The sequence below is a fragment of the Metopolophium dirhodum genome, chromosome 6 (genome assembly GCF_019925205.1).
Source record: "Metopolophium dirhodum isolate CAU chromosome 6, ASM1992520v1, whole genome shotgun sequence".
NCBI lineage: Eukaryota > Metazoa > Arthropoda > Insecta > Hemiptera > Aphididae > Metopolophium > Metopolophium dirhodum.
Genome location: NC_083565.1, coordinates 22,620,183 through 22,638,065, shown reverse-complemented (window position 1 = coordinate 22,638,065; position 17,883 = coordinate 22,620,183). Strand labels below are relative to the sequence as shown.

Sequence of the window (17,883 nt, the reverse complement as noted above, 5' to 3'; positions counted from 1 at the left end):
ATACTGTGGCATCCACTCACTTCCGTCGCAAGATACCTAGATTGCATTGCTATACACAATATATGAATTATGTAGGTATCCTAGCTGGGCCCTATCTAGTTGATGTTATGAACTGTGAATTATTGCTTGTCAATGAATGGTTTTATAGAATGACACACAGAGTTTAAAATCACGATAATTATTATATGATAAAAATAAAATAAATCAAACATTTAATAATTTTAATATATTTTTCTTAATCAATTATATAACATACATTTTATCTATGTCATTATAGGACCATCAAGAACAGGTTTATCCACAAATTTCACGGACAAATCTTGAGATGTACCTTCAAGTTCTAATATCACTAGTGTATTGGCATAAGGTGATGGTTTTAAAAAAGGAGCTGGCACATAAAGTGTAACTTGAGGTCCACCAAGTGGCCAATACCGACCAAGGTTTACATTGTTTAAAAACACTACACCCTGTAAATATCGAATATTATTTTTTAAATTGTAAATATGTGGATAAAAGTCGACTTAACAGTATTAACTTGTAAGAACACACCTTTGTCCAGCCTGAAGTGTCCAAATAAGTGTCTAAACATTTTGTATAGTTAACTGTTAATGTAAACTGTGTTTTATAAAATGCTGGTAATTTAACACTGTTGACGTTTTCAACTGATTTGATTGAAGAAATCCATAATGTACCATTCAAAGGATATGCAGTCATTTTCCAAGGGCTTAATATTTTATTTCCGAGAATCACTTGATCAAAAATTCCCTAGAAAATATAATTAGTATTATTTTACATACAATATTTTAATTCAGTAATTATACTCAGTTGGTAGTTAAAATAAATATAATACAATCTAATTCAGTGATTGTAAATATTACCACTTTTGTTTCTAAAAAGGTAATGTAACCACTCGCCAGTCTGTACACAATTTATCAAATATTAACTTCTATGGTAACTGGTAAGCATTATATTATACTATAATACTATAGTATACTATTATAAATTATACTATTTCAGTCTCAGACCATGAATAAAATAATTTATTGTCAGCTATTATTACCTTCCTATCTTCAATTAAGTCTCCAAAATTCATCCTTCCCTGATTCTCAATTAAAATGCTTAGGTTTTGAACAGTACGGTTAATGTTTAAGCTTATTGTAGTATTAGCTTTCAACCGATTCATAGTACCCACTTGTACCCAAAAAAAAATTTGAACACTCATGTTTCTAAAACTATAACTGCAATGTAACTCTACTTGATCCAGGTAAATGATTGCTCGATCTCTAACCGTGTTCACAGTTAGGTTTACTGGATTTTCAACATTTTTTTGATCATCTGTTAATGTTGTTTCATACATTACAAAACCAGTGTTAATATCTAAGTCCTCAAACGGTAAAGGAACATCACTGATCACTGGTTTAATACGTTGAGCAACCTTTTCAAATATGCTAACCAAAGGTCTTAAATAGAATTTTCCATAGGCACCTTTGGGTGCGGGATTTGGTGATATCTCGTTTGTCACAGCATATTTCTTAAAAATAATTAATTAATAAACCGTATATGTATATTGGATAGTTAACTGTTATTAAAACTCACGGCTTCTTCAAGTGTCTGTTTAATATTGAAATACTTTTCTGTAGGGTCTACAGCTTCATCCAATGGAGCATTATAATCGTATGAGGTCAACTGTGGTAAGTATCCAATACTTTCTTTGGTGTCATTTGTATTCGCTCCCGATGTGAATCCGAAATTTGTACCGAAAATTTTAAACGAAGCATTAATTGCCAACATTACTTTCATTTGTTTTACAACATCGATGGGGTTGACTATAGATACTGATTCTTGCCAATGAGTTAACCAACCGGGATAGAACTCTGAGTTCACTAGTGGACCTCCTTTTTGAACCTTTCTCATGAAGTCAAAACATTGAGAAGCTAAAACAAACATATAAAAATATACTATAATTCAAATCTGCAATAAATTTAATATTTATTAATTCAATTTTATAAATTGGCACGTCTTTCAGTGTTTTGATGATATTTTTAAATTTTTTCACACACCAAATAATCTACTTTGACTTTTTGTAATACTAACCGTTTGATGAAATTCCAAAATCTACAGTTGCGTATACTTCTGGAATAACGCCACAGTCAAAGTATGACTGACCACATCCATCAATTGTAAAAAGCGCAGCCTTATTTTCTATATAACTCCTAAATAAATCACGTATCCATAATTTATACCCAGAATCGAAGGCATAAAAACTTCCATACTCATTTTCTACCTAATGAAATTTATATATATTTTTTTCATCCTTGATTGACAATAGAACATTAAAGATATCTACCAGGCAATCAGAAAAAAATTCCCAAAATATTAAAAAAATAATTTCTGAAAAAATTTCTAACGCTGTATAAGAACAAATAAATGTGGAATTGTGAAAATACAAAAACAAAAATGATTATATATACTTACTCGTTATGAGTTATTACTTGTTAAATTCCTGTTCGGTTTTTAATGTAGTATTAAAATATAATTTTGATCTGCAACATCATATTATGATTCAAGTTATTAACTTTGCTTATTAAATCTGCTTAGTACTGCTTACTTTCAACTTTTATCACTATTTTGTCACTAAGTCAATAACGTTCCGAAAAGTGCAAAAACTAGGATTTACCACATTGTGACTAAAGTGATGAGTACTGACTGTTTTGAAACACTAATACCTTAAATATATCTTTAACATTAATTTAAATATCACAGTTGGATTAATTTAATTATACCTTAACGGAACCAGTACCGGTTTTTCAAATTTTCCTCAATTCTATAAAATTTGAAAATTATTACGAAGTTCAAACTAAAATGTCCCGAAACTTAAACAGAAAAAACTATTCAAAATATTTAGTTCATTAAAGAATGATTATTCATGGGGCACCAAATTATCAATTTTCAAGTCAATACAAAATATTCAACTAAAGTTACAGTACTAAAAATGTTTAAAAAATTCGGCTAGAGTTAAAATTATAAAAAAAAATTGAAGGAAGGTGTTGGCGCCCGCCGGCAAATGCATTTAAGAATACAAAAAAAAATGTATATAAATTATATTGTTGGATTACACATTACAAACATCAAACTAAAATCTCCAAAATCTTAAACAGAAAAAACTATTCAAAATATTTAGTTCATTAAAAAATTATTCAAAGGGTACCAGATTGTTAATGTTTAAAAAATTTGGCTAGAGTTAAAATCATAAAAAAAAAATTGAAGGAAGGTGTTGGCGCCCGCAGGCAAATTGATTTTAGAAAACAAAAATAAAAGTTTGGAAAAAATTTGACAGTAGAAACACACATTACGAAGTTCAAACTAAAATGCCCCGAAACTTAAACAGAAAAAACTATTCAAAATATTTAGTTCATTAAAGAATGATTATTCATGGGGCACCAAATTATCAATTTTCAAGTCAATATAAATTATTCAACTAGAGTTACAGTACTAAAAAAAAAAATTGAAGAGAGGTGTTGGCGCTGTAGTAAACCCAAAAGCCATTATACTATTTTAAATAAAATAAGTAAAATAATAAATTATACATAGTATAATTTATGAGTAGAAACGTAGGTATTAATATAATCCTAAATAACATAATCCTAAAGGGCTAAGTAGATTGCGCACATCTGTTGGTCACTATGTAGCGTACTGTAAAAGAGGGCCTAACAATTGGGAATTATTTGATGACACTATCAAAAAGTCAAAAGCAGTCAATCAAAATACAGTTGTATTGTGTGAGCTTCTGATTTATACAGTATAATAAAATAAATTATCAAAGCATTTGTATACCATAAAATGTACAAATAAAACATTTTGATTAACTGAATTCAAATTGTATAGGTACTACATTAAAATAACTTGACAATAAATTGTTATCTATTTAAAAAAATTCCAACCTCCAAGTGTAACCAATTTTAAAAAATAAAATTTAATAAGATTGTTTACGAAATTTCTATTAAACGTTTGAAAAACTCTGTGTAAAGTTCTAATAAATACTTAAATATAATACTGCAGAAGTGTAATGAGTGGGGAATAAAATACTTCATACCTGTACTTATACAATAGGTGCCTATACCAATGGAGGTAGGAGGTATTTTATGATTCAACCAGCTTCAGCTGCCTGAGAAGAGGCCGAAAACTTATTAAATTGGGATAATAAAGCAAAATTATATGTTGATTTTGATTCAACGTGGATGCGTCTGAGTAAAACTAAAGTTAAATTAATTAAAATATCAAATGGGGAACTTTATTTCAAAATTATCTTAACCAGAAATTACGTTTCGAAAACCTTTAATTTAAAAATATAAACTTGGTGCAACTCGAATTTAACTTTGTACACAGTTTTGTATTATTACCAAAATTAAAATCTTAGATTTAAAAAGAAAAATTTTTACGAATTCTCAACTCAAAATAATTTGCTAACTTTCGTGATTTTTGAACTTTAAATGCTTATAAAAAAAACGCGCGAAATAGTCGAACGTGGTTTGTTCGCGAACCAGACACGTGCGAATTTCCGGGTATATCGTGCAAATTCGTGCTAATCACGTGCTACATTTTGGTATATCGAATTTGTTATTATTTTTAATTTTTCACGTTGGGTGGTGCTGGTGAGACGTCTCTCCAGCACCGCACATCATTTTTTGTCATAGAGTTGTATACTTTGTCATGCAAATTTTGGCGATAGTCATGCAAATTCATGCTAATTACATGCTAATTTCCTGTAAAAAAAAATTGTAAAATTTTTGAATGGGTGGTGCTGGAGAGACGTTCGTCTTAAAAATTCTGGGGGGCTACAGCACACCTAACAAAACTATTAATTTAAAATAACCTATAAACGCCTTATATCTAAATAAATAAGGAATATTTTTTGGAGGGGTCTGAATCGTAGTTGGGGGGTGGGGGCTATAGCCCCCCTCTCCCCTCCCCTGTAGTTTTGCCTCTATACATGGGCCCTATATATTTGGTCGCACACCCACCAATATGTACCAAGTTGCGGCACTGGTAGGTATACAGCTTGTATCATTATATTATAGCATAGTAACTATGCGTATTAATAACATATTATGTTTTGTAATGTTTAAAAACGTAATAATTATAATAATTTAATCACGTGGCTTTATTCGGGACAAAAAACGATCGTGAGCTTAGGTGTTTCGTTATTCCCTCCAATAGGACATATTATATTATCATACAGGTGTCGGTTATTATATCCGTCCATGTGCTCATAACACTTGGGGTATAAATATCAATTGCGCCAGAAATTGCAGGTAAAAATAAACAAAGTTATACACTTATACATCAATTGCACTGGAAGATATTTAGGTACAAAAAAGTGTATACGTCAATTGCGCCGTATTTTAGGGAGATATTATTATAGTTGAAAAATAGGCGATCATTTATGAAGTCAGTAAGTTACCATTATTCATCTCAAGATATATTTTAGATTTAAAATTTATTTTTAATACTAATTCTCAATCATTTATTTTAGCTAAGAAAATGTAGAACTTTTACACTTGAGCATGACATACTGTATTAAACAAATTTCAAAATGCATTATATTATTATTATTATCGTTTATCTTATACAATGATATTATATCATTAAATTCAAGTTTAATACAATCCATTATACATTGATTCCCTTGTATCTAACCTACTGTACAGCAGAGCCACAGTACATTGTTTGGTACATATTATTATTTAATAATTAAAAATTCATAAATTTTAAATCGTCTTATAAATATGGTATATTTATTTAATAAAGAGTAAATGGGTGGCGTGGAGGGCTTTGCTTCACATTTACTATAATAATTTACGTTTGTCCGTATATACCTATTTAATAATTATACTGCTTTAAACTTTTATTGAATACATAGCTTAACCTTAGCCTTAATACTTATATATCCTACAGTCATACCTATGTTATATAACCTACTTAGGAGTATTATTTAGGACATAAAGGGATATCAATAATAGTATTGAAAAATTCTTTGAAGATTAATTTTTGCAATTAATGATTTACTGAGCGGTTTGAGAGTAAAAACACCAATTATCAATATTGTAGAATAGAAGTGAAACAGTGCCTGTTTAGAAGTAAATTTTCTATATTTCAATTGCTAAACTAAATAATTCAAACTCAAAAGGTAAAATATCACAAGTTTTAGAGCTAAATATTGGACATCAAAAATAATAAATATCGAAAATCGACTCATATACAGGCATAGACAAACTTCTTGTCTTCAATTTGTAAAATAAATGTTCATACTATAATTTCACTTAGTAAGCTATATTATTGGAAAAACAAAACTAAGTTTCAGTGTTTCACTAAAATTCACATTTGTAATATTAGTCTGTAAAGTGTTGCGTTATTGACAATTTACGTGCGCGCGTGCGGTAGCGCTTCCCTATATTTATTTTATACATTATACAGTATTACAGTATACACAGTAACTTATACTAACGATTACTTACTAGTTACTACGCACACATAAGGACGATCCGTATACATACACATAGAAAATTGCCTATATTGAACTCCTTAAAACAGTCGGTATTAATTGATACCACTTAATTAAGGCGGCTGCAGTCGGTCGTGTTTAAGGGTCGGGCCATACTAACGGTTGAGCAACCATATATCGGTTGTATAACTATAAACATAGATTTATGCTGCTGAAGTTAACGGCTAGTCGGTATTATTGAGAGGTCAAAATTTAAAATTCCCAGAAGTTTTCAAAAACAAAAAAAACAATTACCTAAGGAAAAACACGGGAAAAATCAGAGATTTTTACGCAAAACAAGTTTTCAACAAAATAGATTTTGGTTTTTGGTTTAACCTAAAAAAATATCGTAGGTACATACATGAAATTTTCACCAAATGTGTGTAATGATTATTTAATGTAAATGATACAATTTTCAAAATATTTTGACTCCTTTAAAGCTATTTATGGACATAAAACATTTCTACTTTTGTTTAATGTACTTAAAATTTTTATGTGGAGGTGTCTAATGTCATAGGTAAAATTTTGTACTTCGGCTGTAAACTAAGTGTACCTTAGTAACTAAGGTACTTCATTTCGATTTTGATGATCGGGATGGTGTGTGTAAGTTTGTTCCAAATTTGTGGTTAGGTTTCATAAGTTACGAAATGAGATGAAAGTTACTAAAAACTTAAGGGCCCAATATTGGAATTCTTATTTTTTATACATATAAGCTTTGAAAAAACTAACCACGCTTAAGGAAATTAATATAGGCAATTTAACATGACGTGTGACTTGTAAAATATGTGCAAAGTAAACGAACATAAAATATGTGTGCCAGTCTAATCTGTAATCGTTGTCTGTCAATATTTCCTAGAAATGCCCTGAGTTATAACAGTAGGCGAGTAGACCCGCTTAATACCGCCCCGTAGCCCGTAGGTCAGTCGTTATTTATATTAGCTCAGTTATTTACTTACTATAATATAAGTTATAATATTATTTTCTTCCAGTATTCCAGCATTCTAGCGCCAACCAACTTACAACCTTCAACCATAGATTATTACTTATTATATCTATGATTATTGTTGACATTTTACAAGTTTACATCCACGGTCCACGATAAAGGAATATTATGCTTAAGGTGGATTGATCAATCCAATTGTGCTTACTATAATAACTAACCATTTAATAATAAATTATTAAGATCTTAATTTGTGCCTACAAAGCATAAATTTATAACAGATGTGCGACATATTTTTTTTGTGCATTTGCACACACTGTAATGTCGCTTATCTCTTTTATTTACTTACTTTTATCACAGATATTAGATAACAATTTTTTATAAACCTGAAGATGAATTGAATTAATTTAGACCTCAGTAGTTTAGTTATTGTTCATTCATTAAATTATATTGTAGTGTGTTTTACGCACGCACACATATTTATAATATATATATATATAATATTTATCTAATATGGTGTACAATAATATGCATATCGGCATACTATTTTTTTTATCGACCAACACACTTCCTTGTTGTTTACTTTAAACAAATAAAATACAATAAGTATACTCAGTAGTCACACATCCAAAATCGTAATCGAAAGCCTTCCCCACTCGACATTTTAATTATTACAAAACCATTAGAGGTAAGTTGTTCAGTAGTATATTGCAACCGTCAGTACTTATTACCTACATAATACAAACCAGTTTCATTTTGATTTAGCAGTTTCATCATCAATACCATTGTGATATTGTTGAAGTTTCAAGACACTTGTTGAATTCAAACCCATTGGTTCGACGTTCGATTACTGCTTGTGACGGTTTTTTGGCGACCCTCATCAAAATATTATGAACATTGGTGTCATTTTTCAATGAAAAAGTAATTTTTAAAACATACCAACTACTTTTTATTTTATGCACGTAGACATAGTGTTATTATTTTTTCTGTAGGATAGGTACTAATTGTTTTCTGATAAAACTTATTATGCATTAAACGTGTACAAAATATATATTTTATTGATAATAATATAAAGTAGGTACTTATAAATCTAAAATTGTATAAAAAGTCTGAACTTAATTTTTTTTCTATTAAAATTCTGTTTCATTAAATACTTTAAAAAGAAAATTATATGAATACATTAATAAGTACCTAATTGTAAACATATAATTCCTGTATTTATTTAAATGTGTCACATTTAAAAATGATAACTATTACGACATTGTGTTTATAAAATTAATAATTAGTTTTAGTTCAATGATTGATTTTTATTTATTTATTTAATAAAGTTTACACTATTCAGCTTTTTACAATAGTTTAAGCAAAATTCTATAAATTATAATAACAACATAATATATTGATGTTAAATGGTATATTGAACATAATATTTGCCAACATTATTGTTGTAACCAAAACTTAAATATAAACATTTTTATCTATATACTAATAGACTGTTGTCTAATTAATTTTTTTGTTAAGGGTCAAAGACTCAAAGTATTTAAAATTTGATAAAATAAGCCAATCATTATGGTACATAAAGTATTCATAGGTCTTATGCATGACCAAATGTTTGTTATCTAATTTTAGAAGTTATTTTACCAGAAATCAAGGATAAAGTTATTAATTTTATCATGTTAGTTAGGTATTATAATTATTATTATTTTTAAGATATCTTAATTATAAATATTACTGGCAAGCATTATCGTACAGAAGTCAATTCAAACAAAAAAAACAAAACATTTTGATGCTTTTTAAAGCATATAAATTCATATCAACTTATAAATTATTATAATGGTTAGGCAGTTAACAATGAAATTTATATTTTAACAATAAATGTAATGCCAAAAGTCATAATGGCGATAGCGTGAATATAATATTATATTATTTGAACATGAATCAAACTAAATAATTACAAATATTTACAAATAAATTTTAAATACCTAGAATTTAATGAGTAGCTATACAATATTGCATACTTTATACAAATAATAACTATAGTGTCTAGTAATAATATTAATGGTTACCATTTAAAAAAATTAAAAGTTTTTGCTTCTCAAGCAAATAAGAGAGGTAGGTAGTACATTTTCGGTTTATGCAAAAATGTAAGTTCTATATTTATTTATCTAAATTATTCTAAAAAGTAAATCACTGAATTCTTTTATTCAAATCATTTTTTATTTAGACTTCTTTTATTTTACTAATTTTTAATGTTTTTTTGTATAGTTAAATAATTTATTTTTAATTGTCTATTAGGTGTTTACCACTATCACAACAGTAATGAACAACCACAGTGAAAATGTCGATATTAATTGGTATCATGGAAAAATATCAAGGGACACGGCTGAAATTATTCTATTAGACCACGAGAGTAAAGAAGATGGTCTATTTTTAGTACGAGAAAGCAATTCTGCATCCGGAGACTATGTGCTTTGTGTGTTACAAAACAATGAAGTAGTGCACTATCAAATACGGCGTCATGGTGAAGATGCATTTTTCTCTATTGACGAACAAAATATAATGCACGGGTTAGAAACATTAATTGAACATTACTGTAAAGTAAATGATCCAAGCTTAGGAGTGCAACTGTCCAAGCCTATTGTCAAAGATCCTCCACCTCACGATACCAGGAGACATGGACGTACTAATCTCTTGCACAGAGCCATTACACAAGCTAATTGCAAAGTGGTTACCGAGCTGTTAAAATGTGGGTATCGGAATTTAGAAGCAAAAAACCAAGAGGGACAAACTGCATTGCATTTAGCTAGTCAGATGGGCCATGATCAAATTGTAGAGAAACTCATTTCATGTGGAGCCAATGTGAATTGTAGAGACACAGAAGGCTACACTCCTTTACATTTCGCTTGTCAGAACAATTTATTGAACACTGTAAAAATCTTATTGACAATTGGCGGCGCAAATATTCAGTTGAGAAATTCATCGACTGGATGGGTAGCTCTACACGAAGCATCAAGCCGAGGCCATGCAGATATTGTGGCTTTATTATTGTCCATGAATGCTCCATCGAGGCCACGAACTTTTGACGATTTTCTACCTGCAGACTTAGCACGTACCAATGGACACACTGAAGTTGAACAAATGTTGAATGAGTTTGTTTCTCCTACGCCATCTTCGAGAAAAGATCAATGGTATCATGGCAAGCTTGATCGTCATGAAGCCACAGCAATATTGAAAACAAAAGATGTTGACGGTTGTTTTTTAGTCAGAATGAATAGGCAGAGTGGCTATGTCTTATCTATGATGTGTACTAATCAATGTTATCATTTCCAGATCCAAGATCGCGATAAATATTATTTTATTGACAATGGACCATATCTGAATTCGTTGGAACATCTAATACAACATTATATATTATTTCCTGATGGTTTACCGAATAAATTAGAAGTGCCTGTAAGTCCAGCAGTTATTCCACCCTTACCAAAAGGATTTCCATTTACATTAAAAAAGCCAAAACCAAAACATCAAACTGAATTTCAAGACAATATTATGAGGGACAATTTGATTTTAGATGAAGTGATTGGTGAAGGGGAATTTGGTTCAGTTTATAAAGGAACTTTTCAAAACCGAGATGGTTTTGAAGAAAAAGTAGCTATCAAAATGTTACGATACGATATGTCTTCAACTAATAAATCAGAATTTCTGCGCGAAGCTCATGTCATGATGAGTTTAAATCATGAATGTATTATAAGATTGATTGGCATATGTGAAGGGCCACCATTGTTGATGGTCCAAGAGCTCATTGCACTTGGTTCTATGTTGACTCACATCATCACACACCCAGAACTCATCAGTCCAAATTATGAGTTAAAAATGTGGGCTGCTCAGATAGCTTCTGGTATGTGTTACTTAGAACAAAAACGTTTTGTGCACAGGGATTTGGCAGCTAGAAACATTCTTTTAGCAGATAGACATCAAGCCAAAATTAGCGATTTTGGTCTGTCGCGTACTTTGAATGTTGATAAGGACTATTATAGAGCTTCACATGGTGGACGATGGCCAATTAAATGGTATGCACCTGAATCATGCAATTATGGAACTTTTTCTAGTGCTAGTGATGTGTGGAGCTATGGTATTACATTGTGGGAAATGTTTTCTTATGGACAGCAACCCTATGAAAACATGAAAGGTGTTGAAGTAATTGGTATTTTGGAAAAAGGAGAGAGGTTACAAAAAACTCAAAGGTGTCCAATCGAAGTTTACAAAACAATGGAGATGTGTTGGGCATATGAACCCAAAGAACGCCCGACTTTTAGTCAGCTGTCAAAAATATTTGCATCTGATTCTGATTATGAGAATTTCAAAGATTTTATAAAACTCTAATATCACCATATTGGGGAAGAAAAAACTAATAAAATCATATTCCTATTAGTAGTAGATTATAAAATTGAACATTTATGTTAAATGACAATTACTAACTATATCTGAATTTTGGTTTTGAAATAGTAATGGAGTTACTAATTCAAATCGACTAGAATTTTACAAAATGATTATTGATAACTATATTTTATCTTTTATTTTATACAATATTTTAATATATATAATAGATTATAGTTTTACAACACAAATATTTATAAAAAGGATTTCGAGATATATTTTTGATAAAATTTCTTGGGAATGTTGTGATTTATAAATTTAAATCTCCATAATGGTATTTAATTATTTATCTTTAAATTTATTTCATTATTTTACAGTTTATACTATGTTGAATTTTAATATTTTTATAATGTTTATTATGTTTATTTACATATGTTTAGTGTTTTATATTTTGAGTATTATATATGACAAAAAAAAAAACAATGGACATTTTTATTACATTTGTAATGTTTAAATGTAATTTTTAATCGATTTTCAATTGTTATACCTATTATATATACATTTTTTTGTGAGATTCAAAAGTATTATATACAGGGTAGCTCAAGATTTAAAAATTATATTAAAATAATGGTAATCATGTTTCTATTGTATTAAAATGACCAAATCATTACAAAATATCAAAATAAATTATCATTGTCTTATGTAAAGTTTTGCCTTGTGGAACTAGTAAAATAAATGTCTTCCATTAATTTTATTTTTTTGTGTGTATAATTTTAATTTTGATTTATATTGATACAATATTATAGTAACAAAATGTTGGGACAGTTTAAAGTTGTTTTTACTTCATACATTGTTTTAGAGAAGACTATATTTATTTTTTCCATGTTACAAATGTAAACAATTTAAACTCGAATTTATATAATGTATTATTTTGAAAGTATGTCAAAACGGCCAAATTGTCTCATAGTTTTAAGTTTTTTTTATGTATATAAACATAATAGCATATTATAATTGAGTTACCTCTCATCATAATTTCAACATTGTTTGCTCAATCCAGTAAACAGAGATAAATTGTTGCCATAATAATTATAGTATATTAGTTTTTTAACATACCAATTTTTAACAATATTGTAAAACGTTCAAAATATTGTATTAATGCTATTCTGAAAGCCAGAAACAATCTATCCATAAACTAATTATTATTTTATTGTACGGTGGTCTATACAGTCTACTTATAGATATATAACTATGTTATTGTTTATTTGAAAATTTGAAATTAATATTTTATTTGAATAAAATTTCCATTTTTTTTTTTGGTTTTTCAAAATTAATTATTTGTTTACTTTTTGATCTCAGTAATTAAAGAGTTGTACACTCTTTTAAACCAATTATGGTAGAGTATTATAACGAGGGTCCGATACCCTCCCATTTGCTTTGGAGTGGATAATCTTTCATATTGTGTTTAATATGAATTTTGAATCAATTCAAATTATATTCATTGTTCCTTATTGTTAAATTTTTTATCACCTTTTTTTTTTTTTTTAAACTTTATTTTAAAACATACAATCTGTAATTTAAATTTACAATAAGCATGTATGCGGATATACATTAATTAATTTGACATGCGACGCGTGAAAAAAGAAGCCACCCAATAGCAACACTTTATACCCAATAGCAACACTTTATTATTTTTTACTACCTAAAAATAAAGTGTTGAAAGGGTAGGGGATTTTCCAATATCCCCCTCCCATTTAGCTATGTCGTTTTTTTTTGTTTTTTTATCCCTCCCCCTTTCAGAAATCATATCTACACTACTGAACATAGCAGAATATGTAATAATATGTATGTTTAGTAAAACACTAGAACCAACCTCGTGTTGTTACTTTTAATATTAGAATGAATTCACCTAGGTATCATCAAACTTTCAGGGGGTTGGAGCGTGACTCATTTTCGGTCGAAAACATAGCTCACGATTTCAATCACCACGCCCAATACAGTGTTCTGATATTAATTTTGAAAGCAGATTTGAATTCGTCATTAAATTATCTATGCTTTGGGAATTTCATTTTTCTGATTTTTATTTTTTTACCTTGTAGGTACCACACTCGTTATAACCCATTTGTAACCTACTGTACAGCAGTGCGACACCTACTTGCCACCTTTTTTTTTATCAATTATATCTGAAAAATCCTGGAATTATCGTCATTACCTAGGAAATATTTCTAAATGCATCATTGCCTGAAATTAATGGACTTAAGCGTTATTTTCTAGATTTAAATTTTGAAAGCAGATTTGAATTCTCTTCTAAATTTACTATGCTTTAACCATCGTACATTTTTCATATTCTATATCGATGTATTTAAATTTAAATTACGAATATGTTCTATTTTTACACTTTTTTTCAGAAAAATGAAATATTGTCAAAGCATAGGTAATTTAGTGACGAATTCAAATCTGCTTTCTAAATTAATATCAGAACACTGTATGGGCGTACTGGCGTAGTGATTGAAGTCGTGAGCTATGTTTTCGACCAAAAATGAATCCACGCTCCAGCCCCCTTAAAGTTTGATAATACATAATACCTAGCTGAATTCATTCTAATATTAAAAGTAACAACACGGGGTTGGTTATATTTTTTTTATAGTGTTCTACTAAACATACATATTACATCTGCTATGTTCAGTGGTGCGTAGACATGATTTCCGCAATCTTGATTTAACTTTTTAAATAATACCTATATTATACTTATACAATATAAACTAAACCCATTAAAAAAAAAATAAAAAAAATGATAAAATCTTATGTTATATTATATGTTATTATAATAAAGTTTGTACACAAATTTATAAAAACTATTGACCGCGGAAATAGCTTCAGATCAAAAAAAAAAAAAAAAGAAAAAGAATACCTATAGGTACCTAGGTAAGTACTTCCCAATTTTTTACTTCGTTTATAGAGATTGTTGTTTTTGATACTCCGCGTGATGTTTTTACATAACAAGAGTTGAATAGTGTCATTTTGAATTTATAAGTTTTTAGACCTATAATAAAAATAATATCATCTACCTATTATTGTAAACCATAAATCAATAGACAATAATTTATAATACTATTTAGTATGCATTTAAGTTAGTTGTAACTATTAACTTAAGTGTTTCAACAGTCAACCTAACGTAGGTTCTAGACTGGTCACTGCAGGTATAGCGCAGTAATGCCAATAATGTTAAATGTATTAAATATCAATAGAGATTTTTTTCAAACTACATATTTGTTTGTAAACAACAATAAAAAAACAAAACATGAGGGAATTAAAATATATCATATTATAATAATATATGCGCGAGTACTATAATTGTTTATTGTGATCATGTAAGTAATGCGCGGCGTATAGATTTTAGATTGTGAATATAAATAATATAATATTGATTGTTTTTAAAAAAAAAACCCAGGAAAATGTAAATAATTACAAGTAGAAGGCCACTAGATAGCGCTGCAAGCCAGTACTTTTTGAATCGAACATTAAATTTATTATCTTTAATCGTGGTCGTGGTCGTGGTTATGAAAAACGTGCTATTGATGCATAGAGTAATGATGTATTGATGTTATTTGGTGTTTACATGATAACATTGTTTTGATGGTAGTGATAAGAACGGTTTCCGCGACAAATTTTTGAAAATCAAATTTCAGTTTTCCAAGTAGGTATTATTATAAATTATTATGATCCACTATATTTGTCGTATTACCTGATCGTTTACATATTTCGTAACGTTTGAAAAGTTAGTTGTCGGTCAACGCTTTCAATTAGTAAAAATCCTGGCACACATTGAATAATTAATAATCTCCGTTTTGCAACACCGGTTTTTACATCACAGCCGAGAGCCGAAAGTACAGTAAGTCTTACCACTTACTGCTTTAAATAAAACATAAATAGTGTACTAATACTTTGACAAAATTAATTGGTGTACCTTTTTTTTGGTCATTAGAAATGAGTTTCAACCGTTACAAAGACATTATTGAAGAAGGCGACACGGTCATATTGTATATAAATCCACAAGCAATGTACGCTATACAAGCCCAGTCAGTAATCGAAAATCGCAAAGGAGAAAAGATCGAGAATGTTATGCAGACTAAGTATGGAGCGTTGAAGATTTCATCGTTATTCGGAAAACAATTTGGATCAAAAGTGAGTTTGTCCAATGGATGGGCTCATGTCTTGTATCCAACACCCGAACTTTGGACACAGACATTGCCGCACAGAACTCAGATTATATACACACCAGACATAAGTCTAATTATGTTCATGTTAGAACTAAAGCCTGGTAGCATTGTGGTTGAGTCGGGTAACATACCTATACCTAATATTGTTATTTTTGCATTAATTTATCTTATGAATCTATATTTGATGTATTGTATTATGTTTAGGTACTGGAAGTGGATCTTTGACTCATGCCATGGCCTTTAGAGTAAAACCTACTGGACACATTTATACATACGATTTTCATGAACAAAGGGCAGATCAGGCCCAAAAAGAGTTTAAATCCCATGGTTTATCTGAGAATGTCACCAGTCAATGCAGGTAATTTTAATTTGTTTTATTTATAGTGTTGGTGCTATACCAATAGCATATTGATTTTGAAGATTTGGTTCACTGGTTTTAATTATTTATTAATGTTTTGTTTTCATAGAGATGTGTGCCAAAATGGATTTAGTGATGATGTTACTGGTAAAGCTGATGCTGTATTCTTAGACTTGCCTCATCCACATCTAGTTGTTCCGTTTGCTATTAAAGCTTTAAAACCATCAGGTAATTATAGAATTAATATTATAAAAGTGTTGGCTATAACCTTTATAATATAATATCATCTTTGTAATGACTCGTGTAAAGCTTGGACTAAGACTAGGTATTTAGAATCATTAAATTATTTTCTTTTTATGTGTTATAAAACAAGCTGAAACAATTCTAAAGGGTTGAATAAAAATTATTGTAGTGTGTAAGTTGTAAACTATTATATTGTGCAATGCATTTTTAAATTCGGTATGAGAATAATCAGCTATCATTAATATTTACTATTCATCTCTATATGAGTAATAAATAAAAATGGAATTAAAGGGTATGAATACCATGGAAAAATGCTATGAAAATTGATTTTTGTATTTCAAATTATATGGTTTATTGAGAGGTTTCAAAGTAAAAACACCTATTATCAATATTGTAGAATAGAAGTTAATCTGTGTCTGTGTAGAAGTCAATTTTTGATATTTTAATTACTAACCTCAATAATTCAAGCTCAAAAAGTAAAATATCACAAGTTCTAGAGCTAAATATTGGACAACAAAAATAATAAATATCAAAAATCGACTCCTATACAAATATAGATGAACTTCTTCTCTTCAATTTGTATAATAAGTGTTTATACTATAATATCACTCAGTAAGCCATATTATTCGAAATACGAAACTAAGTTTCAGTGTTTTTCTAAAAATTCACATTTGTAATTAGTGTGTAAAGTGCTGTGTTACTGACATGTGCGGGTGCGCTCTGCTGTTTATTTTTACACAGTCACTCACACTAATGATCACGTACTACACACACATTTACACGACCTGCATGCACACAAATAGAAAATTGCCTATATTGAACTCCTTAGAAACGGTCGGTTGGCATACCCCTTAAATCAGAAGTGACCATACATTAGTAGAACGGTTTTCTATACATTACAATTTTAATTTCATTGAAGTCGAATTTATTTCGGTAGCAAGTAACAATAATATGCCTTAGTACTAGAATATGTTATATTATGTATTGAATATGAACTACATGTAAATTTATGTTAAGATAATTTGCATAAAATAATAGATACTGCATAGACATTTTAACTGTATGTTGTGATGACAATGACAGAATAATTCAATATATTAATTATATATTATTATTGAAAGTTTAACTATAATTGATAAAGTGTTTGATGAGAAGATCAATAAATTTTTATATAATGTTATAATATCAAAGTTACATTATACACTTTGATAAA

General features: G+C 29.0%; 3 protein-coding genes across 4 annotated transcripts in view; 2 read left to right on the top strand and 1 right to left on the bottom strand.

The window, feature by feature from the left end:
• Positions 1-217: 217 nt before the first annotated feature.
• Positions 218-3,408, bottom strand: LOC132947343 (beta-galactosidase-like). The gene is made up of 6 exons (XM_061017608.1): positions 2,285-3,408; positions 2,095-2,213; positions 1,597-1,934; positions 1,061-1,531; positions 550-765; positions 218-467 (listed from the first exon to the last, which is right to left on the bottom strand). Exons 1-6 carry the CDS (start codon positions 2,332-2,334, stop codon positions 264-266), a joined length of 1,398 nt encoding a protein of 465 aa, XP_060873591.1. The 5' UTR covers positions 2,335-3,408; the 3' UTR covers positions 218-263.
• Positions 3,409-7,878: 4,470 nt separating this feature from the next.
• LOC132947204 (tyrosine-protein kinase Shark) lies at positions 7,879-13,166 on the top strand. 2 transcript variants are annotated; one of them, XM_061017439.1, is made up of 3 exons: positions 7,879-8,169; positions 8,250-8,402; positions 9,774-13,166. In XM_061017439.1, the coding sequence occupies exon 3, from the start codon at positions 9,798-9,800 to the stop codon at positions 11,856-11,858; it is 2,061 nt and encodes a 686-aa protein (XP_060873422.1). In that variant the 5' UTR covers positions 7,879-8,169; positions 8,250-8,402; positions 9,774-9,797; the 3' UTR covers positions 11,859-13,166. The 2 variants fall into 2 exon arrangements, with proteins under 2 accessions (XP_060873422.1, XP_060873423.1); XM_061017440.1 differs by having other exon boundaries at positions 8,247-8,402.
• A 2,243-nt stretch (positions 13,167-15,409) lies between these two features.
• Positions 15,410-17,883, top strand: part of LOC132947344 (tRNA (adenine(58)-N(1))-methyltransferase catalytic subunit TRMT61A) — a 37,015-nt gene continuing 34,541 nt past the window's right edge. Inside the window, exons 1-5 of the mRNA XM_061017609.1 lie at positions 15,410-15,546; positions 15,629-15,741; positions 15,835-16,191; positions 16,274-16,427; positions 16,537-16,655. Of these exons, the coding sequence (XP_060873592.1) occupies positions 15,837-16,191; positions 16,274-16,427; positions 16,537-16,655 (628 nt within the window). The 5' untranslated portion in view covers positions 15,410-15,546; positions 15,629-15,741; positions 15,835-15,836. The remainder of the gene's footprint in view (positions 15,547-15,628; positions 15,742-15,834; positions 16,192-16,273; positions 16,428-16,536; positions 16,656-17,883) is intronic.